The sequence below is a fragment of the Pelodiscus sinensis genome, chromosome 1, assembly GCF_049634645.1.
Source record: "Pelodiscus sinensis isolate JC-2024 chromosome 1, ASM4963464v1, whole genome shotgun sequence".
Classification (NCBI taxonomy): Eukaryota; Metazoa; Chordata; order Testudines; family Trionychidae; genus Pelodiscus; species Pelodiscus sinensis.
In genome coordinates this window covers 857,360-883,666 of record NC_134711.1, presented here as the reverse complement: position 1 = coordinate 883,666, position 26,307 = coordinate 857,360, and the positions used below count along the sequence as shown (strand labels likewise).

The 26,307-nt window shown below is 68.1% G+C and overlaps 1 protein-coding gene across 6 annotated transcripts in view; it reads left to right on the top strand.

The window, feature by feature from the left end:
• The window catches only part of SBF1 (SET binding factor 1), a 117,367-nt gene that overhangs the window by 58,564 nt on the left and 32,496 nt on the right, over window positions 1–26,307 (top strand). For all 6 annotated transcript variants that reach the window (XM_075924291.1, XM_075924298.1, XM_075924271.1 and 3 more), the window contains exons 2-11: window positions 11,405–11,490; window positions 14,441–14,578; window positions 14,706–14,828; window positions 16,342–16,452; window positions 19,421–19,526; window positions 20,716–20,848; window positions 23,189–23,297; window positions 23,825–23,938; window positions 24,525–24,602; window positions 25,701–25,814. In XM_075924291.1, the coding sequence (XP_075780406.1) occupies window positions 11,405–11,490; window positions 14,441–14,578; window positions 14,706–14,828; window positions 16,342–16,452; window positions 19,421–19,526; window positions 20,716–20,848; window positions 23,189–23,297; window positions 23,825–23,938; window positions 24,525–24,602; window positions 25,701–25,814 (1,112 nt within the window). The remainder of the gene's footprint in view (window positions 1–11,404; window positions 11,491–14,440; window positions 14,579–14,705; window positions 14,829–16,341; window positions 16,453–19,420; window positions 19,527–20,715; window positions 20,849–23,188; window positions 23,298–23,824; window positions 23,939–24,524; window positions 24,603–25,700; window positions 25,815–26,307) is intronic.

Here is a 26,307-nt window from a genome sequence, read left to right as displayed (position 1 = left end):
TGGATTTTTGGCAGGACGCCTGCTCGCTAGGCGCATAGAGCGTGTGTCAGCCGGGGTATTGAGCACTGGAGAGATGCTCTGGGAAGAGACGGCGCAGGCTCCCAGCAGCTGTATTGCTTGACTGGTCTGTCTAGGCAAACCCATTGCTTTTCCCTGCCTGGCCATCGTTGTGGGAGAAACATGGGCCGGTCGTGTAGCTAGCCACAGAGGACCCACCAGGGCTGTGACCGTGCTGTCTGCCCTGCGTGTCGCATGGCGAGGAGGCACCGGCCAGGGCCAGAGGGGCTGTTTTTAGTCTGTGGGTAAGCGACAGCGGGGGCAGCTCTGTAATTATCGGCGGGAATGGCACTGGGAGCTGGCTAATAGCACCCTGGGTAGGCAGTTGGCATTTGACGCTGGGTAAAAATAGAGCAACTTCCTTCCCCAGATACTATTAGTAGCTCCCCTGTGGAGCCTCGCGTAGGCAGCGCTGTTTGGGCTGCACAGCGTATTGACTCTGGGGCCTGGCCAGCTGGGACTCCGGTGGGGCTGTCTGCAAGGGCTCCTCCCGGCTCCAGCAGGGGAGCCTTGGAGGCCATTGCAGAGCCCTGGGCTCTGAGTCGGTCACTGGTCATCCCCCTCCTGGGGGCTGGCATGTGTGACGACGTGTCGGGATTTTCCCATCTCCTGCACCCCGAAATGGCATGAACAGACTTCACCAGCCAGTAGAATGGAGGTTGTTTATTGTTCCTCCAGCACAGCGCAGCACCGATGTAATCTGGGTACAGGAACTGGGGCTAAGAGGCCTCCGTGCCCCCCTTGAGATAGGGGAGTCCCAGCCCCCTCCCCAGCTCCTTCTTCCCTGCTTTCCAGCCAGGAACTAACCAACTCTCTTCCAGCCCTGCCCACAGCCAGGGCAGCATCCACCTCCCTTTGTTTCTCCCCATGGGGGGGCCGCAGGTCAGACAGGTTTTTGAGTCACCTTTGCATAATGAGGTTTTCCCTGCTGGGTCTTGCTCCAGACAGCAGAGGTCACCACAGCCCAGCAAGTACCCCCACTACATCATCACAGCCCAGCAAGTACCCCCACTACGTCACCACAGCCCAGCAAGTACCCCCACTACGTCACAGTGACACAGAATCATGGAATACTAGGACCGGAAGGGACCTGGAGAGGTCATCGAGTCCAGTCCCCTGCCCTCATGGCAGGACCCAGCACTGTCTAGAGCATCCCTGATAGACATTTATCTAACCTACTCTTAAATATCTCCAGAGATGGGGATTCCACAACCTCCCTGGGCAATTTATTCCAGTGTTTGACTAACCTGACCATTAGGAACTTTTTCCTAATGTCCAACCTAAACCTCCCTTGCTGCAGTTTAAGCCCATTGCTACTTGTTCTATCCTCAGAGGCCAAGATGAACAAGTTTTCTCCCTCCTCCTAATAACACCCTTTTAGATATCTGAAAACTGCGCTCATGTCCCCCCTAAATCTTCTCTTTTCTAAACTAAACAAACCCAGTTCCCTCAGCCTTTCCTCATAGGTCATGTTCTCTAGACCTTTCATCATTCTCGTTGCTCTTCTCTGGACCCTCTCCAATATCTCCACATCCTTCTTGAAATGCGGTGCCCAGAACTGGACACAAGACTCCAACTGAGGCCTAACCAGTTGTGATGGCGTGTTGGGGTTTTCCCGTCTCCTGCACCCCCGTAATGGCACGGACAGACTCCACCAGCCAGTAGAACAGAGGGAGTTTATTGCTTCTCCAGGATATAGCACAGATGTAATCTGGTTCCAGGGCAGGCCTATGATGCCTCAGCCCCCCTTGAGATGGGGGAGCCTGGGCCCCTAAACCCCAGCCCGTTGCCTAGGCTGCTTCCTCCATGATACCAGCCAGAATCCTAACTCCCTCACTTCCAGCCCTGCCCCCAGCCAGGGCTCCACTCCCCTTCTTCCCATTGTTCCGCTCCCTGGGAGATAACTGGTCGGACAGGTTCGAAGCCCCCTTGCGTAATGACTCATCCCCTGCCCTGCTGGGCTGTGCTGCAGCCAGCAGCCAGTGGAGGTCACTCACAACCCACTGCCCAGCATAGCAACCAGCAAGGTACCCCCACTACGTCACAGCAGTGCAGAGTAGAGCGGAAGAATGACTTCTCGTGTCTTGCTCACAACACACCTGTTAATACCTCCCAGAATCATGTTTGCTTTCTTTGCAACAGCATCACACTGCTGACTCATATTCAGCTTGAGGTCCACTATAACCCCTAGATCCCTTTCTGCCGGACTCCTTCCCAGACAGTCGCTTCCCATTCTGTATGTGTGAAACTGATTGTTCCTTCCTAAGTGGAGCACTTTGCATTTGTCTTCGTTAAGCTTCATCCTGTTTACTTCAGAGCATTTCTCCAGTTTGTCCAGGTCATTTTGAATTATGACCCTATCCTCCAGAGCAGTCGCAACCCTCCCAGCTTGGGATCATCTGCAAACTTACTAAGCGTACTTTCTATACCAATATCTAAATCGTTGATGAAGATATTGAACAGAGCCGGACCCAAAACAGACCCCTGCGGAACCCCACTTAGCTTTACACAAATTCCTTTGAGAATCTTTCCATGCACACACACAAGTCTTTACTTTGAGGACAAATAAGATCTCTTGCAGTTGAAATAATACAGTCAAGTGCCTGTACACTCTGGCATAAAGCCAAGAATATTCCTTGTCTTTTAGACATTCTTTTTATGAATAGACATTCAAGCTTTGAGGAGTGTGTATGAGTGGGTCAAATCAGACAGTTAAGGGAAATCTTCACTTGATTCATCAGGGAGCTTTAGCTTTGATCTGTGTGTCTCGTGTGCAGCAAAAGCAGTCCAGGGAACTACATTTTCTAAGTTGCCTTTTTATCTGTAAGAAATAAAAAGCACGGTCTAGAATTGTACTGGGTTGACTTCATCTCTGGTCCAAAATAAAACCGAGCCCTGAGACCCAATGTGAATGGGGGGAAGTAGTCAATCAGCTGTTGTCTAGGAGTGCAAGAGAGAGTGTGTCCCTCACACGCTCAGAAATGTTAGTCGGAAAGGCCAATGGGTCCCTGAAAGGAAGCCAGCTGGAGGAGGGTCTGGCAGAGGGCGCTCACTACTGAACGTTTTGCAGTATGGATTTTCTTTTTATTTGACTCCATATTAAATAAACATTTCACGTCCTGCACCTTGTTCACGGTCCCTTGTGTTAGTATTTTCCCACAACATTTAAAAGCAGATACGTAAGATATTTGTTAATCCCTTGGGTGCCACGGTGGCACACGCCCAAAGAAGCGCCCAGGGCCTCCGTGTTGGTGCACTAGCCAAACTCGCCCTGTCCGTGGAGGGGAGGCCTTAGAGGGATCCCTGGTGCACGTGTTCCTTTCCTTCCATCACGCACAGTGGGGCAGGGCGGGCGCTTGCTTTGACAGAGCCGGGGATTCTCCAATGGTTCTGGCAGGATTTGCTCAGGGCTGATCTCCCCTGTGGTGCCTGTTGCCCTCGCGCCTTCCTGTGTCCCCCTGGAGACGCCTGGGGGAGAAACCAGAGGCTGGAGGTGCCCTCCTCCCCGTGGAGCATGCGCCGTGTCTCATCCTCCATACTAGGGGATGGATCTGTCACCTTCCTGTCGGGGCCCCACACGCGCTGGGCTGTCGGCGCGCTGCCTTTTGGGGGCAGTGCTCTGGGGCTGTGGGAAGAGCCCAGAGTTGGGGTCACTTGATGCTGGTTCTCCTGGCCTTGGGTCGGCTGGGGGAGGCCACTAACTAGCCTGGCCCCTCTCTACAGGCACATGAACAGACTCGGAGCCTGAATTCCCCCTTGCCCTGAGGGAGCTGCCTTGCCAGTTGGTCCCCTGCTTTCAAGCCAGACCTGGCGTGCCCTGGAGGCAGCTTCCTGAGGAGGCCTGGCAGACGGGGCAGGGAGCGTGCTGGCTGGCGTGCTAGTCTTGGCACGCTGCTCTTGCGGAAGGTTCAGCCGATTATTGTGATAAGCCGGAGGAGCTGGATAAGGACTTCCCGCTGCATAAAGGCGGTTTCCAGAAACACAGATATGGGTGAACAAGTGGCAGGCAGCTGTAAAAAGCTTCTCTCTGCCTTTGCCAGGAGCTCCCCGGGCCTTGAGCAGAGCTTTCTGGGACAGGCTCTCTCGGAAGCAGACGGGTATTTTTAAATTGCTTCCTCTTGGACCTCAGTGTTTCTAAAGATAAGCTCAGTTTTCCTCTTGGCAAGTGCGTGGGGCTTCAGATCAGCAGGCGTGTCGTGTTCCTGACTTCACGGCCCTATTGTTTCTGGTAGGTCGTGTCCCTTCCTCGACCCCCTGCCCTGCAGGATTATGCCACTGGACTCGAGGTATTCTTCGAGAGACTGAGCCGGGAGAGAGGGGTTCCGGACTGGTACGATCCCTGGCTGGGAGAGGCGGTGGAGGGAATCCAGCCTGCTGAGTTTGCTTCTCTGGCCTGAAGGGCAGAAAGCTGGTGAGATGCAGGCACTGGCCCACTGGAACAGCCCTGAGACCCCCGTGCCCTGCCCTGTTTTGGGGTGTTGGCTGATGAACCTTTACAGGTGGAGAAGGGAAGTGGGAAGCCGTCTAGCACTCTGGAAACAAGGGGCGCTCGTCTCATGGGGAGAGGGATTGACCCTGGGAGCGTTTGCCAAGGGCTGGTGTGAATCCTCCACCCCTGACAATTTCTCAGTCAAGCTTGGATGGTTCTGTAAAAGATCCACGTTGGGATGAATGGAGGCGGCTGTCTGGCCTGCGAGAGACGGGGGCCGGAGTAGTGCGTCTGTCTGTGGCAGCCTGTGAATCGAGGAACGTGCCAGGCTTCGTGGCCAGCCCTGAGTTGGTGATGCTCATCATGGCTCTGGCCCTGGCAGGCTGGGTTTTCTGGCCATGGCTCTTTGCCTCCCAGAGGCCTAAAGCATGAGGCGGCAGCCAAGGGCTGCTGGGGGCCCGTCGTTTTGGAGCGATTTCAGTGTGGGGACTCTGGCTTTGCTGCATTGTTTGATCCGTCCGATGGCGTGGCAGGGCCTCCGGTTCCGTCCACGGTTCCTGTTTCCCGTGGCAGCTCAGAGCTGGGTCCCGGGCTGCAGCGCAGAGCAGCAGGGATCGCAGCCTGCCCGGCTCCGGCAGGCGCTGGGATAGCCACGGGCCTCGAATGAGCTGGCACGGCCTGCGGCCACCTCCAGAGCTCAGCTGGGGAGTGGCAGGGTAATGACAGCTTTGGGGGCCGCGGGGGCTGCTGTGAAAATAGACACGGGCTGCTACAAAAAGGGCTCTTCAGGAGGAAACACCGTCCCGTTCTGTGGAGACGTTTAATTTTAGCTCCTCTATAAAAATCTCCTTGCTTGGCAGCGCCTTCCTCTCGGGCAGCGGCTCAGCCCCAGCTTTGCGGCGACTTGTCGGTGGAATTGCCGGGTGCCGTTGACGGAGGGTTCGCGTCACATCCGGTGCTGGGGATGGGACGCCCCACTCGGTCTCTTGTAGGCCCGGGGCAGGATTGTTCCCCTGCGCAGTGTCGCGGGTTAGCCCAGGCTGGGTGGAAATGGCCCAGATGGTGGAGTTTCCCTCCCCCCAGCCGGACCAATCCCAGCGTGGGTGCGAAGTCTCTGCTGGGTGGAGCGCGTGGTGCTCGGGGTACGGTGCGTTGTCCCGGCTGGGTGTCCTACCCCGTGCTCAGCCAGTCGTCTCCCTCGGTGATTGTACCATCAGGATGCACTTCCCGGCCGTCGGCTAGCCACGCCCTACAGCCGTAACCATGGCGCTCGCGGGCCTGTCGGCATGAGGTGCCGGTGACACTTCCCAGTGCTTGGGCGTCTCCACCCCGGCTTTCGCGCTCAGTGCCTGCCGGACCCCCCGCATGTCACCGTGCCGTGCGTCTCTGCAGGCTCGAGGGCTGAGCCGAAGGCGGCACGCTCTGCCGCTGCAGATGCGAGTTTGAAGCACACGCGTGAGAGCAGACAGGCTGGCCAGCCGGGCGGAGTGAGGGGTCCTGCTGTGGGACTTCCTGGTTTCCCCTTTGGAGCGGAGTGAGACTGAGGGGTGAGGCCCAGCAGAGACAAGCGGGGCGGGGGGACTCCTCCAGGACACAGCCCAGCACAGACGTGACGTGGTTACCGGAGTCAGGGCCAGGCAGTCTGACCCCTTGGGGGGGCTCCACAGGCCCCTGAACCCCCAGGACTCAGCTTAGTCTCTTCTCTCCATGTTTCCCAGCCAAAAACTGCCCAGCGCCCGGGCCCTGCCTCCCAGCCAGGTGGCCACCTCCGCCTCCCTTCCTTTGTCTCCCCCTGGGAGGAGCCTTATCCGCTCAGGCTGGGCCCAGGTGTCTGGGCCAATCCACATGTGGGTGAGTCCGTGGGAACCACCCAGCCCAGCGCAGCAAGTGGGAACGCTGACTTACGAAGAAGACAGCCCCCCGCTACGTCATGCCCCAGGCAAGCAGGCCCTGGGGACTCCCTGGCTGTACTCCCTGTGGCCAGGGGAGTCCTGCAGCCTGGCGTTGGCGCCGTTCCTGTCACCTGGCGTGCTGTGGAGCCCCCCGGCCTGGCCGGCGCCGGGACCCGAGGCTGCACGTAGCCTTGCGCTCCTCGCCCGACCTGACGGCAGTTTGCCTCCGCACTAGGCGGCTGTGGGGGTTTCCCTTCCCGCAGTCCTGCTTAGCCAGGGGCTGGACTCGGGGCACCAGGGAGCTGCGCCCGCTCCGGGGATGGGCGTTTGAGGGTTTGCCTGCTCTGGGCTTGTGCAGAGACGCCGCTTTGCCCTGGGACCGCACGGGGCGGAGGGGATGCCTGTGTGGTGAGCAGTTTCCTGGCAGACTGGCCTGCCCTGGCATCCGTTCACGATGCAGCAGGTGGTTTGTGCATGGCCGCTGCCGTGCCCGCGTTTCACGGCCCCTCCCCTAGAGAAGAGGGCTGTCTGGACGCTGCCTCGTGCAGAGGCCGCCCGGCGAGCTCGTCAGCAGCCCCGGAGCCCTGCCTGGCTGCGGCGACACCTCTCGGGGGACAGTTCCCAGCATGCACTGCTCCAGCTCAGCCACAGCTCCCAGCCCTCCCGGGCCTTTGTGTGCCAGTGTGTTAACGGTGGTGGGCCCGCTGCAGAGCCCAGGGGTGCACGGCAGCCCTAAGGCCTTGGGGACACTCCTTGAACCCCCCCTTCCCTCCCCGAGGCTTCCCTGGAGCTGCCGAATTCATTCTTAGCCTGGGGTTTCAAGTGAGGGGCAGGTGGACGCTGGTGCTGCTTGTATGGGAAGTGTCCTACCCCACTTCTCTGCCAGGAGGAGCTATCGTGTGTGTGCTATCGTGTGTGTGTGTGTGTGTGTGCGTGTGCGCGCTCTCTCTCTACGGTGGTTTCACTTTCCCCTGTGCGACAGGACACCCAGCTGTGGATGTGCTCAGTGCCGTCGGTGGGACCATGCCCCAGACTGGGAAAGCGAACGGCTGCGGCCCATTGTGCAGAGTCATAGAATCATAGAACTGGAAGAGACCTCAGAAGGTCGAGTCCAGCCCCCTGCTCTAGGCAGGACCAATCCCAACTAAATCAACCCGGCCAGGGCTTTGTCAAGCTGAGACTTAAACACCTCTAGGGATGGAGACTCCACCACCTCCCTAGGGAACCCAGCCCAGCGCTTCACCGCCCTCCTAGGGAAATAGTTTTCCTGATATCCAACCTGGACCTCTCCCACCACAACTTGAGCCCATTGCTCCTTGTTCTGCATCTGTCACTACTGAGAACAGCCTCTCTCCATCCTCTTTGGAACCTCCCTTCAGGAAGTTGAAGGCTGCTCTCAAATCCCCCCTCACTCTTCGCTTCTGCAGACTAAACAGACCCAACTCCCTCCGCCTCTCCTCATAAGTCATATGCTCCAGCCCCCTAATCACTTTGGTTGCCCTCCGCTGGACCCTCTCCAATGCGTCCACATCCTTTGTGTAGTGGGGGGCCCAGAACTGGACACAATACTCCAGATGCGGCCTCACCAGAGCTGAATAAAGGGGAATAATGACATCTCTGGATCTGCTGGCAATGCTCCTCTTAATGCAACCAAATATGCCAATAGCCTTCTTGGCTACAAGGGCACACTGTTGACTCATCTCCAGCTTCTCATCCACTGTAACCCCCAGGTCCTTTTCTGCAGAACTACTACTTAACCGGTTGGTCCCCAGCTTGTAACTATGCTTGGGATTCTTCCGTCCTTTGATGGCCCCGGTGAGATTGCTAAGGGATGAGGTGCTGGGCGAGTGGAGCCGCGTACGTCGTTGCAGAGGGTTTTGTTCCTGTCCCTTCCTGGGCCAGTCAATGGCTCGGGCCCCCTGGCCCCGTGAAAATCCATTTCCCTCCTTTTTCCTCCCTCTGGTGTCCTGGGAGCCGTGTGGCTGCTGCTCTCAGGCCGGCGGGAGGCAGAGCACCGAGGACACAGTGTAGCGCTGCTCTGGCCCAGCCTCCCCAGCCTGCAAAGCGCACCCAGCCCCGACCTGAGCATGCAGCCTGTGGGGTCACCAGGCCAGCGCTTCAGAGCGGGACACGACAGTAGGGATGTAATAGCGCAGTTGAGGAATTGATACGCAAAGGCTTGTTAATGCGACAGATGACATGCATCCCCCTCACTGTACATCTTTTAGCAGCCCCCCCCCGTACATCTTTTAGCAGGCTGGCCAGCAGCCTGGTCACTTTGGCTGGCGCTGGTCCAAGACCTACCCCCGCTACAGCTCTGCATTTAAAGCATATTAGGAGCTGGGCAGGCAGCCCGGCTCAGTTCTGGCTTGCGCTGAGTCCGGGAGCTCACCTTCCCCCCGAGACGGGCTGCTGCCACCCCTGGATCGGAGGCAGCAGCGCGGGGCGACAGGCAGCCGGGCCGCGACGGGAGCTGGTTTTTAACCTGGCTCCCCTAGCAGAGCAGCTCCCGCCTGGCGCCCCGCGCTGCTTCCTCGGATCCAGAGGCTGCAGCGCAGCTCAGAGTGGGGGGGGGGCTCTCCAGGAGTGGGGCTGGAGCACGCTGGCTGCCGGCCCCGCCCCCAGGGACTATCAAATAGTTGAGTAACATAAGAATTCATGAGGTTACTCCACTGTTGAATCAATCGCTATTTACCATCCCTACTTAAAAGCACAGGCCTGCAGCCATGTCACGAGGGGGCCAGACAGCCCAGCAGCTCCCGCCGTGGATATATGGGGAGCCGAGGGACAGACGCCCTGGCAGCGGCATGAAGGGCTGCAGAAACGTTTGCCAGCTCAGCGGCTTTCAGATGAGTTCCTGGAAGGGTTGGCGAGTCGTGAGGCAGGGCGCACTAGCAGCGTTCTCGGCAGCGGTCTCCCCGGGGTGCATCTCAGCTAGGCTGTTGCAAAACGAGGCGAATGTCCATCTACAAGTCACTAGCAAAGCCAGCGCTGGCTGCAGTGTCACGCGCTGTGACTTGTGCATCCTGCCCTGTGCATGGCAGGCAAGGGATTCATATCCCAGTTGGCTCTGTTGTCGTTTGAGGGTGAAAAGGAGAGGAAGCAGTTCCCGAGGCGCCGGTCTCTGACGCGCTTGTATTGTCGTCTGGTTTGGGAAGCAAATGTTCTGTGCGTGGGGGTAACAAGACAGGGGCTGATTCTAGGAGTCTGTCAAATTGGTCCGTTCTGCCCCTAAGATCTGAGTGTGTGGAAAGCGGCGCAGTGAATGGCAACAGGCCAGCTGGCTCATCCCTGCTGGAATTGACTTGCAGCAGCATAAAATGTCCAGTTTGCATAGAAACGCGGCTCTGGGAGGCTACGGGTCTGGGCTTTGGGCAGGGGTTGTGCCCTGCCTGAATTTGCCTGCGCTTCTCTCTGGCCGCGCTCTGAGAGGGCCGGCGTTCGGCTCCGAGGGAAGCTGTTGGCTCGGTGTGAGTGTTGCTGTCTGGGAGGAGGCACACGAGACGGCAGCGGGTGGAGAGGGCGTGTCTGGAGGCAGGGAACAGGGCACCCGCCAGCCTCACCGGGCCACTGCTTATGTACAGAACGTGGGGCCGACCTTTCCTTTCTGGGCCTCGGTGAGAGCTGGCGGGCCGTCTGCTGTCTGCGCCTTGAATACAGTGGTGGGCGGCTGGCGGCGAGCCGAGGGTAGAAACTGTTCTAGCTCCCCAAAATAGCCCTGTCTGGCCCACGCGTGTCGGAGTGCAGCTCTTCCTGGTGCGCAGCCAGAGGGGCGGGGGCCAGCCGGCTGTGGCTACAAGCAGCTGCAGGTGAGGTTCTGGAGGTGGACGGGATGGAGTGTGGTGCCCTCTGCAGCCGGAGCTCTGTAAATGCCGAGGGGGCCCTGGTTTGGCCGAACAGAGACACTGGCGCGGCTAGAACAGCCTGCACGGCCGCGGAGGGAGAGCCGGCTGAGTGCGTGGGGCAGACACGCTGGGATTGGAGGGCGTGGCGGGCAGCCTGTGGCCACGAGACGGTTCGTCACCGTTGCCCACGCGCGGAGTGGCCAGAATCGGCCGGTTTCCTACGGGTATCGCCAGTGCGAGGGACCCTGCACCTGTCTCAGCCGGCCAGTCCCTGGAGTCCCCTTCCAAAAGTGGAAATGGGGGTGTTTCTACGAACTGGGCACTAGCCTGGCGCTGTAGGAACCTGGATCCCCGCAACACTCGGAGGGGTCAGTGCTGCCCCCAGACTTGTTCATGCCAATGCTGATGGTAGAAGTGACGCCCCTCGTGGGAGTCCTCACTTCCCACGGCCTGCCGGGTCCACGGGAGAGTCTGTCGGTGACGTGGGATCCAACGGGGGGCTAGCGAGCCCTGCCGCGAGGTGGAAACAGGACGGGCGGGCGTCGCTCAGTTAGGAGTGTACGTTTCTCGCAACGCGAGTGTTGCAGCTTCAGGCAGGTGTTCAGGGACAGACCGTCGACTGGCCTGGGCGGTGCTGTGGGCCACGCGGAGTGAAATGCAGAGAGCAAACTGCAGCTGGTGAGAGGTGCCCGGCGATTCCAGTCTCCTAGCGCGAGGAAAGGCGTGTGCGATGCCCTGCCAGGCGTACGAAGCGCTGAGTCTGGGCGCCGTGGGATGGCGCCGGCACAGGGCGCGGCGCTCCGGGGAGGTGCGCGGTTGGCTCAGTTGGGACTCGCTCGCCGTTGCTGCTTTGCTGTGTTTGGGGAAGGGCCCTGCGGTGGCGCCGGAACGTGCGTGGGGGGGCGGGCTTGGGAGTCGAAGGTCCGACTCCTGACGTAGCTCCGCCATTGACTTGCTGGGGAGTAAATCACTTTCCCTCTGCCTGGCCCCCCACGTCCCCGGGAGCCACTTCTTCCCTCCCGGCGCGGGGTCGGGGTTAGCTGGGGGGTGCTGGCTACCGCAGGGCGCCGCTTGGCCGCGGCACCGGAGTTTGCTGCTGGTGCTTTGCCTGGCTCTGGCAGGAGGGTGAAATGGCAGCTGGCCACAGCCGCCTGCTAACGCTCCCCTTGTGCCCGTTGCAGGGAGCGGGGATGGCCAGGGGCAGATCCTGCAGCGCTTCCCGGAGAAGGACTGGGAGGATAACCCCTTCCCCCAGGGCATCGAGCTGGTGAGTATCCGGCGGCTGGCCGGCGGCGTGTGCGTGCCCCCGGGCCAGGCCGCGCTAGCCCTGCTGACGGGGCAGGCTCGGGCTCTGGCGAGTGGGCCGGGCGACCGGAGCAGGCCCCAGCCTCTCTTTACACTGGCCGCGAGGGGTGCCAGATGGCTGAAAGAAAATACCGAACACCCCCCTCATCGTCCCCCCCAAAAAAAAACAGTGGGAAAAAATGTTGTTGAAGGGAAAAAGAAGGGGGGGCCAAAGTTATCGAGGGGGGAAATATCCACCCCCCTCCCCCCCCCCTCCACACACAGCCTCCGAGAACCTCGATCACTGCTAGCGGTTACCAGGTATAATCATTTAAAAACAAAACAAAAAACCCGAACGCGCTTCATTGGGGGGGGGCGTGGCCAGGAAGGGAGCAGTGCTGGCCGAGAAGGGGGGGCGGCAATGGGGCTGGCTGGGGGCAATGGGAAGCAGGGCTGGTCATGGGGGCGGGGGCGGGTGGAATGGGGCTGGTCATGGGGACGGGATATCGGGGGAGGGGGGGACTGGCCGGAAGGGGGCGGGGCTGCCCAGGAGTAAGGGGGGCAGGAATCACAGCTTGGGGGTATCGGGGGCTGCGGGGGTGGCCGGGAGGAAGGGGGGCGGGAAGCACAGCTTGGGGGTATCGGGGGCTGCGGGGGTGGCCGGGAGGAAGGGGGGCGGGAAGCACAGCTTGGGGGTATCGGGGGCTGCGGGGGCGGCCGGGAGGAAGGGGGGCGGGAAGCACAGCTTGGGGGTATCGGGGGCTGCGGGGGCGGCCGGGACGAAGGGGGGCGGGAAGCACAGCTTGGGGGTATCGGGGGCTGCGGGGGCGGCCGGGAGGAAGGGGGGCGGGAAGCACAGCTGGGGGGTATCGGGGGCTGCGGGGGCGGCCGGGAGGAAGGGGGGCGGGAAGCACAGCTTGGGGGTATCGGGGGCTGCGGGGGCGGCCGGGAAGCACAGCTGGGGGGTATCGGGGGCTGCGGGGGCGGCCGGGAGGAAGGGGGGCGGGAAACACAGCTGGGGGGTATCGGGGGCTGCGGGGGCGGCGGGGAGGAAGGGGGGCGGGAAGCACAGCTTGGGGGTATCGGGGGCTGCGGGGGTGGCCGGGAGGAAGGGGGGCGGGAAGCACAGCTTGGGGGTATCGGGGGCTGCGGGGGTGGCCGGGAGGAAGGGGGGCGGGAAGCACAGCTTGGGGGGTATAAAGGGCTGCGGGGGCGGCCGGGAGGAACGGGGGCGGGAAGCACAGCTTGGAGGTGTCGGGGGCTGCGGGGGTGGCCGGGAGGAAGGGGGGCGGGAAGCACAGCTTGGGGGTATCGGGGGCTGCGGGGGCGGCTGGGAGGAAGGGGGGCGGGAAGCACAGCTTGGGGGGTATAAAGGGCTGCGGGGGCGGCCGGGAGGAAGGGGGGCGGGAAGCACAGCTTGGGGGTATCGGGGGCTGCGGGGGTGGCCGGGAGGAAGGGGGGCGGGAAGCACAGCTTGGGGGTATCGGGGGCTGCGGGGGCGGCCGGGAGGAAGGGGGGCGGGAAGCACAGCTTGGGGGTATCGGGGGCTGCGGGGGCGGCCGGGAGGAAGGGGGGCGGGAAGCACAGCTTGGGGGTATCGAGGGCTGCGGGGGCGGCCGGGAGGAAGGCGGGCGGGAAGCACAGCTGGGGGGTATTGGGGGCTGCGGGGGCGGCCGGGAGGAAGGGGGGCGGGAAGCAGAGCTGGGGGTTATCGGGGGTGGCCGGGAGGAAGGGGGGCGGGAAGCAGAGCTGGGGGGTATCGGGGGTGGCTGGGAGGAAGGGGGGCGGGAAGCAGAGCTGGGGGGTATCGGGGGTGGCTGGGAGGAAGGGGGGCGGGAAGCAGAGCTGGGGGGTATCGGGGGTGGCTGGGAGGAAGGGGGGCGGGAAGCACAGCTTGGGGGGTATAAAGGGCTGCGGGGGCGGCCGGGAGGAAGGGGGGCGGGAAGCACAGCTTGGAGGTATCGGGGGCTGTGGGGGTGGCCGGGAGGAAGGGGGGCGGGAAGCACAGCTTGGGGGTATCGGGGGCTGTGGGGGTGGCCGGGAGGAAGGGGGGCGGGAAGCACAGCTTGGTGGTATTGGGGATTGCGGGGGCGGCCGGGAGTAAGGGGGGCGGGAAGCACAGCTTGGGGGTATCGGGGGCTGCGGGGGCGGCCGGGAGGAAGGGGGGCGGGAAGCACAGCTTCGGGGTATCGGGGGCTGCGGGGGCGGCCGGGAGGAAGGGGGGCAGGAAGCACAGCTTGGGGGTATCGGGGGCTGCGGGGGCGGCCGGGAGGAAGGCGGGCGGGAAGCACAGCTTGGAGGTATCGGGGGCTGTGGGGGTGGCCGGGAGGAAGGGGGGCGGGAAGCACAGCTTGGGGGTATCGGGGGCTGTGGGGGTGGCCGGGAGGAAGGGGGGCGGGAAGCACAGCTGGGGGGTATCGGGGGCTGCGGGGGCGGCCGGGAGGAAGGGGGGCGGGAAGCAGAGCTGGGGGTTATCGGGGGCTGCGGGGGCGGCCGGGAGGAAGGGGGGCGGGAAGCAGAGCTGGGGGGTATCGGGGGTGGCTGGGAGGAAGGGGGGCGGGAAGCAGAGCTGGGGGGTATCGGGGGTGGCTGGGAGGAAGGGGGGCGGGAAGCACAGCTTGGGGGGTATAAAGGGCTGCGGGGGCGGCCGGGAGGAAGGGGGGCGGGAAGCACAGCTTGGGGGTATCGGGGGCTGCGGGGGCGGCCGGGAGGAAGGGGGGCGGGAAGCACAGCTTTGGGGGTATCGGGGGCTGCGGGGTCGGCCGGGAGGAAGGGGGGCGGGAGGCAGAGCTGGGGGGGTGCAGGGGGCGTTTGGGGAAGATCAGGAGGAGAAGTGGGGGAGAACCGGTGGGCCCCCAGGAGCCCTGGCCGCCCGCTGGCCGGGGGAGGGGAGTGGGCTCCAGCTGACGCTCTCCCCCCTTCGCCTCTTGCAGTTTTGTCAGCCAAGCGGCTGGCAGCTCTTCAGCGAGCGGAACCCCCCCAGCTTCTTCGTGGCCGTCCTGACGGACATCAGCTCGGAGCGGCACTACTGCGCCTGCTTCACCTTCTGGGAGGCCGTGGAGCGCGCCCAGGTAACGCCCCGGGGGGCCCAGTGCCCGTGGGGCCTGGCTGCCCATTGCCCGTGGGGCTGGCCGCGCAGGACTTGCCTGGCCGAGGGGCGTCTCCTCCCCCTCATGTCCGGTCTCTCCCCCGTCTCAGGGCCACCCCAGGAAGGGCGAGGAGGAGGAGGAGGAGCCGTCGTCCCTCATCCAGCCCGCCCAGCTCTTCGCTCCCAAGAGTTTGGTGCTGGTGTCCCGCCTGGACCACACAGAGGTTTTCCGGGTAAGGGGGGGGTGCGGGGCTGCCTCGGGGGGGGGGGGGGGGGGGGGTCTGTGGCCCCGGGAACCTCCGCCCGCCCAGTGGCCAGCTTCTGAGCACCGTGCCCTGGTGCCTGCTCTGCCCTCAGGCGGCTTCCGCTCCCCCCCCCCGCCCTCGGGAGCAGCCGGCCCGCGCTGGCTTCCCCCCCCCCGCCCCCCACCCTGGGGAGCACAGCCGGCCCGCGCTCCCTTCCCCCCCCCCCCCCCCCCCCCCGCCCTCGGGAGCAGCCGGCCCGCGCTCCCTTCCCCCCCGCCCCCCACCCTCGGGAGCAGCCGGCCCGCGCTCCCTTCCCCCCCGCCCCCCACCCTCGGGAGCAGCCAGCCCGTGCTGGCTTCCCCCCCGCCCCCCGCCCTCGGGAGCAGCCGGCCCGCGCTGGCTTCCCCCCACCACCCCCGCCCTCCGGAGCAGCCGGCCCGCGCTCCCTTCCCCCCCCGCCCTGGGGAGCAGCCAGCCCGCGCTCCCTTCCCCCCCTGCCCCCGCCCTTGGGAGCAGCTGGGTGCGCCCTTGGGGGAGGTTGCTTAGGTGAGGGCCGGTCCTGCTGTCTGGGCCTTCCCACCGTCGGGAGCAGCCGGCCCGCGCTGGCTCCCCCCTCCTGCCCTCGAGCTGTCTGGCTCTGGAGCAGGGTGAGGCCCCCCCAGCTGGCCGCCCGCAGCCTCGCCCTCCCCCAGTAACATTCGAAGCTCCAGCTGTTCCTGGTGGGGCCTTTCTCCCATCTTTGGATTGCACCCGCTGCCCCTCCCGAGGCTGGGACGGGCCTGGTTACCGCTCGGCTTGTTTGCCGAGCTCTGCCCGAATGTCGCTGCTGCTTACTGGCCAAGGCAGGCATGAGAGCCCTGGGCCAGCCGCCCTCTCGAGGGGCCGGAGGTGGGAGGCTGGGGGCGGCGGGACCCTGCCTGCCTGGCGAGCCGGGGGGCCAGGGACGGTGGGGCCCTGCCTAGCTGGGGCGGCGGGACCCTGCCTGCCTGGCGAGCCAGGGGGCGGCGGAGCCCTGTCTGCCTGTGGGGCCGGGGACGGTGGGGCCCTGTCTGCCTGTGGGGCCAGGGACGGCGGGGCCCTGTCTGCCTGTGGGGCCGGGGACGGCGGGGCCCTGCCTGCCTGGCGAGCCGGGGGGCCGGGGACGGCGGGGCCCTGCCTGCCTGTGGGGCCGGGGACGGCGGGGCCCTGCCTGCCTGTGGGGCCGGGGACGGCGGGGCCCTGCCTGCCTGGGGAGCCGGGGGGCGGGGGACGGCGGGGCCCTGCCTGCCTGGGGAGCCGGGGGGCGGGGGACGGCGGGGCCCTGCCTGCCTGGGGAGCCGGGGGGCGGGGGACGGTGGGGCCCTGCCTGCCTGGCGAGCCGGGGGGCGGGGGCGGCGGGGCCCTGCCTGCCTGGCGAGCCGGGGGCCTGGCGCTGGGGCTGTTCTCCACGTGGCCGGGTGCCGGGGTCCCGGGGTCTGTCTGCCTCGGGCCCTGGCCACCCCTGCGCTCTGCGTCCCTGCAGAACAGCCTGGGTCTGATCTACACCATCTACGTGGACGGGCTGAGCGCGTCGCTGGAGAACGTCATCGGCAACCTCCTGACGTGCACCATCCCCATCACCGGGGGAGCTCAGGTGGGCGCCCGCTCCTCTCCCGGGGCCCCAGGGCAGCCGGGCGGGGTGGCTGGGAACGGCGCAGGGGCACAGCGGCTGGGGGCGGGGGTGCTGTGGCTGCCGAGTGCTGGAGCTGGCGTCTCCCCGCGGGGCTAGGGCCGGGCCAGCAGCAACCACCCGGCCTGCCCCGTCCCTGCCTCCTGCCGGCGGCTCAGGGCAGTGCCGGGAGTGGCCGGGGACTGGCGCTGCCGCGGGGGGATCGGCCGCAGCCGGAGTCCTGGCTCGGCTCGCTCCACGTCGCGCCCTCTGGGAGAGGGGCCTGATGGCGGCGGGGCCGGCCGCACGGTCGCTGTGCGCACTGGGTGTGCGCCAGCAGCGCTGCTGCTCCTCCGTCTGCCGCGGGGCTTGGGAGGAGCTGGCACCACCCAGCGCGCTGGCGCCCGCCCTCGGGAACCGGGGCCACGCTCTGGGCCCCCCTCCCACGCTCTGGCGTTCTCCCTCCCCCCCCCCCGCCCTCGGGAACCGGGGCCACGCTCTGGGCCCCCCTCCCACGCTCTGGCGTTCTCCCTCCCCCGCCCTCGGGAACAGCCAGGCCACGCTCTGGGCCCCCCCCCCCCCACACTCTGGCGTTCTCCCTCCCCCCCCGTCCTCGGGTACAGCCGGGCTGTACTGGTTCTTCTCCCCCCCCCCCCCCCCACACAGGAACAGCCTGGCTGTGCCCTCCAGGATCCAGTAGCTGGTGGGCTCCCAAGGGCTGGTGAGGGAGCCTGGGGGGGGGCACGCCTCGCCCAGCGGCATGGGGAGCCTGGCAGGGCGGGCGGGTGAGAAGGCAGCCGTAGCCCAGGCGCTCACACGGCGTCTGACCGCTTACCGGGCTGGGCGACCTGCCCGGGGGCCTGGCTCGGAGTCTCGCTCGACTCGCACCGAAAGGCCTGGGCCGGGGGCCCGTCGGGTCGGTGCCGCCACGTGGCTCCCTTGCGTGGTGCTGGCCGGGAGCTGACGTGCCTGAACGTGGATCCTCGAGCTCGCGGAGCCCCGGCAGCCCCTCCGGCAGGGGCCGAGTCGCAGGCGCTGGCCAGGCCGGCTCCGGGATCCCTCCGGGTCAGCTGCCCCGCGGTGCCAGCGAGGGAGCCTGGAGGCCAGGGGTGTGCGATGCCCGCGGCGGAGGGGTCTCAGGCCCCAGGAGACGTGTAGCGCGGAGGTGCCGGTTTGTCTCCACACTGTGGCTTGGGGCCGCCTGCCGGCCGGCCTGGGAGCATGCGCAAGACGCGGCGGGCGGCCTGGCCAGGGCTGCAGGCGGGCGACCGGCCCCTGGAGCGCAGAGGGGAGGTGCTGCCTGCCGGCCGGCCTGGGGGCATGCGCAAGACGCGGCGGGCGCCCTGGCCAGGGCTGCAGGCGGGCGACCGGCCCCTGGAGCGCAGAGGGGAGGTGCCGCCTGCCGGCCTGGGAGCATGCGCAAGACGCGGCGGGCGCCCTGGCCAGGGCTGCAGGCAGGCGACCGGCCCCTGGAGCCAGAGGGGAGGTGCCGCCTGCCGGCCGGCCTGGGAGCATGCGCAAGACGCGGCGGGCGGCCTGGCCAGGGCTGCAGGCGGGCGACCGGCCCCTGGAGTGCAGAGGGGAGGTGCTGCCGGGGCCCAGGCCTGCTCCTGGCGCTGTCGGGCTGAGAGCGCCAGGCCTCGGCGGGGGCCAGGCTCAGGGACACGGCCCCGGGAGTGGGCAGTGGCCGTCGCCGTTGTGGGGCTGCACCCCGGGGAGACCCCCCCCCTTTCTGTGCTTTGCTTCCCTGCTGCTCTTCCTGCCTGTTGTGTTGTGGCTTCGCTGTGTGCGTCCGCCACGGCCTCCCTGGGCTGGCGGCTGCCGTGTGCGTCTCCTGGCCGCTGTGCTGAGTGTCGTGCCTGTAACTCACTGTGCTATCTCTGTCTGTCTCTATCAGCCTGCCGCGGAGGACGAAGCAGCGGTACGCACACCTTTTCTGCCATCCGGTCTGTCCCCTGCGGGGTCAGCGGGAGGAGAGCGTGTGCCCCGAGCGTTGTGTCCAGGCAGTGTCTGTGCTAGGGAGGCGGCTGCCCGCAGAAGGGCCTGCGTGTGCTGGGACCCAGCCGGGGCACTGGGTGTTCGCGCTCTGTTCCCAGCGCCTCTCGGGTGCCCGAGGCCCCCAGTGTGTTCTGGGAGCCACCGAGGGCCCACTGGGCACGCCCGTGCGGGTGTCGGGGGCCTCTGCGGCGGGGCAGCGGCCGGGGACGTGGGTGCTGCCGCCAAGGCTGAGCGGCGAGGAGAGGAGCGTGAGCCGTGGACCTGGGATCATACGGGTGGAGGGGACCCAGCTGTGAGCCGAGGCCGGGAGCCCGCCGGGAGGGGAGAGCTCAGCACAGGGCTACAGCAAACGATTGCGAGGGGGCCGTGGGTCCCCGTCCTTGCCGAGCCGCTGGCCCTGCGTGGAGGGCTCCCCCAGTCGCCTCGCGCTGCCTGGCCCAGGGTCCCGTGCCCCCGGCAGTGGGCAGGGCTGCCCTGGCTGCCGGGGGTGCCCAGCGGCTCTGTGGGGCAGCCCTGAGGCCGGGAGGAGTCACGCTGGTTGCAGCTGGGAGAGACGCCGCAGCCCGTGGTGGGCGGCACCGGGTGTGAAGCTGGACGGTGTCCCCTTGGCCTCCCGAGGGGGGGCTCCTGCGCCCGGCCCGGTGCGCCCGAGGGGGGGGCTCCTGCGCCCGGCCCGGTGCGCCCGAGGGGGGGCTCCTGCGCCCGGCCCGGTGCGCCCGAGGGGGGGCTCCTGCGCCCGGCCCGGTGCGCCCGAGGGGGGGCTCCTGCGCCCGGCCCGGTGCGCCCGAGGGGGGGCTCCTGCGCCCGGCCCGGTGCGCCCGAGGGGGGGGCTCCTGCGCCCGGCCCGGTGCGCCCGAGGGGGGGGCTCCTCCGCCCGAGGGGCGCCTGCTGCTCCTGAGGTCGGCCGCCGGCTCCCAGGTGGCAGGTGCCCAGTGATGGGGGGTGTTTCTTGCAGAGGACCATCTCCCTCGGGGCAGGCGACCGGCAGGTGATCCAGACGCCCATCAACGACTCCCTCCCCGTCAGCAGCTGCAGCGTGGCCCTGCTCTTCCGGCAGCTGGGTGAGACTCCGGCCCGCCCCGCTCGGAGCCACGGGTGTGGAACAGCGTCAGGCCGGGCCTGTGCCCTCTGCGGGGGCCTCCCGGTGCCCCCCCCCGTGCCCTCTGCGGGGGCCTCCCGGTGCCCCCCCCGTGCCCACTGCGGGGGCCTCCCGGTGCCCCCCCCCGTGCCCTCCACGGGGGCGTCCCGGTGCCGTCCCGGTGCCCTCTGCGGGGGCGTCCCGGTGCCCTGCCGTCCCGGTGCCCTCCGCGGGGGCGTCCAGGTGCCGTCCCGGTGCCCTCCCCCGTGCCCTCCGCGGGAGCGTCCCGGTGCCCCCCCCGTGCCCTCTGCGGGGGCGTCCCGGTGCCCTCCCCCGTGCCCTCCGCGGGAGCGTCCCGGTGCCCCCCCCGTGCCCTCTGCGGGGGCGTCCCGGTGCCCCCCCCCGTGCCCTCCACGGGGGCGTCCCGGTGCCGTCCCGGTGCCCTCTGCGGGGGCGTCCCGGTGCCCTGCCCCCCCATGCCCTCCGCGGGGGCGTCCAGGTGCCGTCCCGGTGCCCTCTGCGGGGGCGTCCCGGTGCCCTCCCCCGTGCCCTCCGCGGGAGCGTCCCGGTGCCGTCCCGGTGCCCTCTGCGGGGGCCTCCCGGTGCCCTGCCCCCCCATGCCTTCCGCGGGGGCGTCCCGGTGCCGTCCCGGTGCCCTCTGCGGGGGCGTCCCGGTGCCCTGCCCCCCCATGCCCTCTGCGGGGGCGTCCCGGTGCCGTCCCGGTGCCCTCTGCGGGGGCGTCCCGGTGCCCTGCCCCCCCATGCCCTCCGCGGGGGCGTCCCGGTGCCGTCCCGGTGCCCTCTGCGGGGGCGTCCCGGTGCCCTGCCCCCCCATGCCCTCTGTGGGGGCGTCCCGGTGCCCCCCCTGTGCCCTCTGCGGGGGCGTCCCGGTGCCCCCCCCCCGTGCCCTCTGCGGGGGCGGGAGCCAGCGGTGCTGTGTGGGGCCACTGGGCTGCCCTGGCAGTGGGCACCTAGGTAGAGAGCAGGGGGGCTGCACCCCCAGGAGCCCCTGCCTAGCCCAGGCCCTGCCGTGGCAGCTGCTGGGGCTGGCGCCGGGGACACGACCCTCCCGCCCCCAGGCAGCCGGGGCAGGTGTGGGGGTGGGGAGGCCGGGGGCGGCCCTTGGCAAGACTCCGCCTGCGAGCGCTGGGCTCTGCCCCTTCTCTCCCCAGGGATCACCAACGTGCTCTGCCTCTTCTGCGCGGCGCTCAGCGAGCACAAGATCCTGTTTCTCTCCAGCAGCTACCAGCGGCTCACGGACGCCTGCCGGGCCCTGCTGGCCCTCCTGTTCCCCCTCAAGTACAGGTGAGGGGCGGCCGGGCCTGCCAGGGGAGGGGCGTCTGGCTGCTTGGGAAGCTCCCGTCCATGGCTCAGGGGGGCTACAACCGTGAAATCCCCCCCCCCTCCCCTCCCGCAGCAAAACACGAACAACCTGAGCTCCACTCCCCCGGGCGAAACCTGGGCTGGAGCCCTGCTGCCTGTCTCCTCCCAGCCCGGGCACTGCCGCTGCGCCGCCTGGCAGGAGACGGGGTGTCCCCGGCCGGGGGCCACGGGGATCGGGGCCTGGGGGTTCCCCGTGTGATGCCCTCCGGGCCGAGGTCGCTGCAGGCCTGCCTGGGATGGGGGAAACCCGCGGCTTCAGGAGCCCCCGTCCCCGCCGCAGGGCCATCCCGTCAGATGGCCAGCTGCTGCTGCTGGACCGCGGGGCGCCCTGCCTGCTGCCCCGCCTGCCCCCCTGCCCTGCCTGCCCCCCCGCCCTGCCTGCCCCCCCGCCCTGCCTGCCCCCCCGCCCTGCCTGCCCGCCCCGCCCTGCCTGCCCGCCCCGCCCCCGCCCCGCCCTGCCGCCCCGCCCCGCCGCAGGGCCGTCCCGTCAGATGGCCAGCTGCTGCTGCTGGACCGCAGGGCGCCCTGCCTGCCCGCCCCGCCCCGCCCCCGCCCCACCCCGCCCCGGCCTGCCTGCCTGCCTGCCTGCCCGCCCCGCCCCCGCCCCACCCCGCCCCGGCCTGCCTGCCCCGCCCCCGCCCCCACCCCGCCCCGGCCTGCCTGCCCCGCCCCGGCCTGCCTGCCCCACCCCGCCCCGGCCTGCCTGCCCCGCCCCGCCCCGGCCTGCCTGCCCCACCCCGCCCCGGCCTGCCTGCCCTGCCCCGGCCTGCCCCGGCCTGCCCCGCCCCAGCCTGCCCCGCCCTGCCCCGCCTGCGGGGAGCTGCTGTGGGCTCAGGCACGGAGCTGCCTTCCCAGCCCCGGGCGGAGTCCCTGAGCCCTCCCCCGGCCGGGGGGCACGGACGTGTCCTTGCGGCTGCTGGCTCCCTCCCTGGGCGCCCGGCCCAGCGCCCGGCTACCCAGGGCGGCCCCGGGGCTCCACACTTGCCCTGAGAGTGGGCGGCCTGGCCCCAGCGTTGGCGGCAGCGGTTCGGCTCCCAGGCCGGCCTGCGAGCCAGCGGAACCAGCCTTCGCTCACCTGGCCGCTGGTGCTGGAGGAAGGCAGGGGGTGGGGATTCGGGGCACCCCCCGGCCATCGCACCTCCCCCCGTGGGCTCCGCAGCGCCCCCAGCCCCTGTGTGACGGCGACCCCGCCCCTGCCCCCCGCCCGCAGCGAGATGCCAGCGGCACAGGCGGGTTCTTGCTCCTCGGAGGCCCGGCCCGGCCCGGGTTCGACGTGGACGTTGGAGTCAGGGCCAGGCAGCCTCAGCCCCCTTGGGGCGGGTCCACAGGCCCCTGAGCCCTCAGTGCTCAGCTGTGCCTCTTCTCTCCATGGTTCCCAGCCCAGACTGCCCCCCTCTCAGCCACGGGTCGCTCCCGACCCCCGCTGGGCCGTGCTACAGACACAGGCCAGTGGGGGGCACCCACAGTGCCTGCCCAGCCAGCGTGGGCCCAGGGCCCCAGACGCAGGAGAGAAGCAGCAGTTCCCCCGTGGCCTAGTGGGGGGTGTCTGCCCTGTACCCCGGGTCCCCCTGCGCCGTGCGGTTCCCACTGACCCACCCACTCGGGTGTTAGCCGATAACAGGCCCTTCCCGGGGAGAGGCAAAGGGAGGGAGGTGGAGACGGACACCAGGTTTCGGGGGAAGGGTCAGTTGCTGGCTGGGAACCATGAAGGAAACAGCCTTAGCTGAGAGTCTGGGGGGGCAAAGGACCCCCTAACCCGGGGGGGGGTGAGGCTGCCTGGCCCTGACTCCTGTAGCCGCGTCACGTCTGTGCTGGGCTGGATCCCGGAGCAGCAATAACCCCCCCCCCCCCCCCCCCGTTCTCCTGGCTGGCGGAGTCTGGTCTTGCTGCTACGGGGGTGCAGGATCAGGGGAACCCCGACGCGCCGTCTCACCCCCTTCCAAGTGTTGCCTCCTGCTCTTCCGGAGTCCTCTGGCCAGCGCTCACCACCGCCTGTGCCTCCTGCCGGCTCCCCGAGGCCACAGGCGAGCTGCCGACTGTACCTGCGCCTGTTCGTCAGTCGGATCCGTAACTCCCAGCGCCTGTCTCTAGCGTTTCCCCCCCGCCATGGTCTGCGATCGTCTGGGGCCAGGATCCCTGCACCATCTGACCCGATTCCCTGGGGGCTGTTGCAGGCCCCGGGCTCTGAGCACGGCTGAGCAGGGGCAGGGGGGCCCCAGCGTCGCTCCTCAGGGCCGCCGTGACCGTCTGCTTTGCTTGCAGTTTCACCTACGTGCCCATCCTGCCTGCCCAGCTGCTGGAGGTGCTCAGCACGCCCACGCCCTTCATCATCGGCGTCAGCTCCATCTTCCAGGCGGAGACGCAGGAGCTGGTGAGGCCCCTCGCCGGGATCCCCGGCCAGCTCGTCGGCAGAGCTCCTGGGTGGGGCGATGGACACGCCCTGCTGGGCCGGCGGGGCTGGGTGCGGGGCCCGTCTCCACCAGGGTAGCGCCGGGCATGTGGTCGGCCAGAAGGCGGCAGGGGCTTCCCGCCGTCTGAGCGCCTGCTTGGGGTGTCGGTGTCGCTCGCCGGCAGGAGCCTGCACGGCCTCAGTGACGCGTTTCAATCTGGGTGAAACTGGCCGGTTTGGCAGGGAGCGAGCCTGTGGGTGGGGCGGGGCCGGTCGCGGGGGGCGTAAAGCCGAGGCCCCGATCCCGGCACTCTCCTGCCGGCCGGCTCAGCTGGAATCCGCGGCCTTGGCGCTCTCCTCCCCGGTGCGCAGCGTTTGTCGGGCACCGGGCCAGGTGGTGGGGACTGTGAAGCTCTGGGCTTGGGGGGAGGGGAGAGACTTCAGTCCAGGCCCCTCCCCCTTTGCCGGGGGCGGGGCCTGCCTGCTCACGCCTGCCCGGCCGCTTTCAGCTGGACGTCATTGTGGCAGACCTGGACGGGGGCACGGTGACCGTCCCGGAGTGCATCCAGATCTCCCTGCTGCCGGAGCCGCTGCTCCACCAGACGCGAGAAGCCCTCTCCATGGTACGTGGGCAGGTGCTGGGGCGAGTTCAAGCACAGCCAGATCCGGGGAGAGACCCTGTCCCTTGAGCTGCCCCCTCCCTCCCCGTGGGGCACGCTGGGCCGGGAGCCTGGCGAACTCTCCCGCCCGGGAGCGGCTGGCTGCGGGTCAGTTCGGTCGCCCGTCTCGAACGCGCTCGGCCGTCCGGAGGGGCCCAGCGACGTCGGGCAGCCGCCGAGACCGCGCTCGGTGTGGGCAGCTTCCGACAGGGCAGGGCTCGGAGCCAAAGTCCACAGGCCCTGGGGGGCCTGGTCCCGGAGACTTCCTGGCACTCCCACCCCCCTCCTGGGCCCAGCCCCAGGCCGTGCCGGGAGAGGGTGCAGGGAGCCGTCAGCCCGACCTGAGAGCACGAGAGACCCGCGTGGTCGTCTAGCCGGCCGGGAGCAGCGCAGGCCCAGGAATTCCAGCTGCGCTGCCTGGCAGCCCAAAGGCACCGCGCCCGCAGGGGGGCAGGGCCCGGTGCCGCCTGCTCTGGGGTGCCCCTTCCTGCTGGTGGCCAAGCTCCCAGCGCACTGGGCTGCCCCACTGAGCACACTCTGCTTGTGGCAGGTCTTGGACCCTGAACTGGAAGTGGCCGACTTAGCATTCCCGCCCTCCACCGTCTCCGTCTCCTCCCTCAAAATGCAGGTGAGTTTGTGAGTGGGGTGGGGGCGGCAGGGCACAGGGGCGGGCGTGCAGAGTGGGGGGTGGGTGTGCAGAGGAGCTGTGGGGCACAGAGGCGGGCATGCGGGCGGGGCCCGGCGTGCAGAGGAGCACCGGGGCCCAGGGGCAGGCGTGCAGAGTCGGGGGGGCGGTGCAGAGGAGCACCGGGGCCCAGGGGCAGTCGTGCAGAGTGGGCGGAGTGCAGAGGAGCACCGGGGGCGGGGCGTGCGGAGTGGGGGGGGTGCAGAGGAGCACCGGGGGCGGGCGTGCAGAGTGGGGGGGGGGGTGCAGAGGAGCACCGGGGGCGGGCGTGCAGAGTGGGGGGGGGTGCAGAGGAGCACCGGGGGCGGGCGTGCGGAGGGGGGGGGGTGCAGAGGAGCGCCGGGGGCGGGCGTGCGGAGTGGGGGGGGTGCAGAGGAGCGCCGGGGGCGGGCGTGCGGAGGGGGGGGGGGTGCAGAGGAGCGCCGGGGGCGGGCGTGCGGAGGGGGGGGGGGTGCAGAGGAGCGCCGGGGGCGGGCGTGCAGAGGGGGGGGGGGGTGCAGAGGAGCACCGGGGGCGGGCGTGCGGAGTGGGGGGGGTGCAGAGGAGCACCGGGGGCGGGCGTGCAGAGTGGGGGGGGGGTGCAGAGGAGCACCGGGGGTGGGCGTGCAGAGTGGGGGGGGGTGCAGAGGAGCACCGGGGGTGGGCGTGCGGAGTGGGGGGGGGTGCAGAGGAGCTGGAGGCTGCTGTTGAGTTCCAGGGCCTGGGACAAGGGGGGCGGAAGCGTCCGTCTCAGGCTGGTTAAGGGGCTGCCGGTGGGTTGCAAGTGGCGGGGCAGGAGGTGAGGTTCAGGGCTAGAGGGGAGAGTCCCCTGGCTCTCTGCAGGGGCTGCCGGTCACCCCGTCTGGGGGCCTGGGGCAGCTCCTTCAGCACCCATGGGCCTCGTAAGCACCAAGCACCCCCCCTGTTCTGCTTGGTGCGGTGGGAGGGGCGGGAGCTTCCTCCGCCCTCCCCGTCCCATCCCCGCTTTCCTGCCTGCCCGGGCTGGCTCAGCCCGTGTCCGCTGCCGCGGCGCCTGACCGCTCTGCGCTTCCTTTGCTGCAGGACAAGGAGATCCGCGCCGTCTTCCTCCGCCTCTTTGCACAGCTGCTGCAGGGCTACCGCTGGTGCCTGCACATCATCCGCATCCACCCCGAGCCCGTCATCCGCTTCCACAAGGTGAGCGCGGCCGGGGGGCCGGACACACCCGTGGGGGCCGAGCGCAGGCCACCGGGGAAGCGGCTTTCGGCCCGAGTGGGTCCCAGGTGCGCGGGGGGCAGCGCGTGACTCCCGTGGCGTGGGAAACGCTTTCGCGCCGAGAGCCTGGCGGGCGGGGGGGGTCCCATTGCCTCTGTTTGGGGTGAAAGGCCTTGCGCCCGCCTGGCAGCGTTTGGCCAGTCCCCCCGGCCTTCCCCCTGGAAGTGGGCGAAGCTCCTTCGCAGATGAGTCCCTCCAGGTACCGGGGTGTGGGGCTGCCGCCCTGCGTTCCCTTCCCCGCCTCTGGCAGTCCCCTCTGCTCTCCCACGCTGCCCTGCGTTCCCTTCCCTGCCTCTGGCCGTCCTCCCTCTGCTCTCCCACGCTGCCCTGCCTCGCTGCGCGTTCTCTACGCCCTGGGCCCCCGTGGCTGGAGGCCACCTCCCCCGTGTGAATGCTGGTGCGCAGCCCCGTGCGC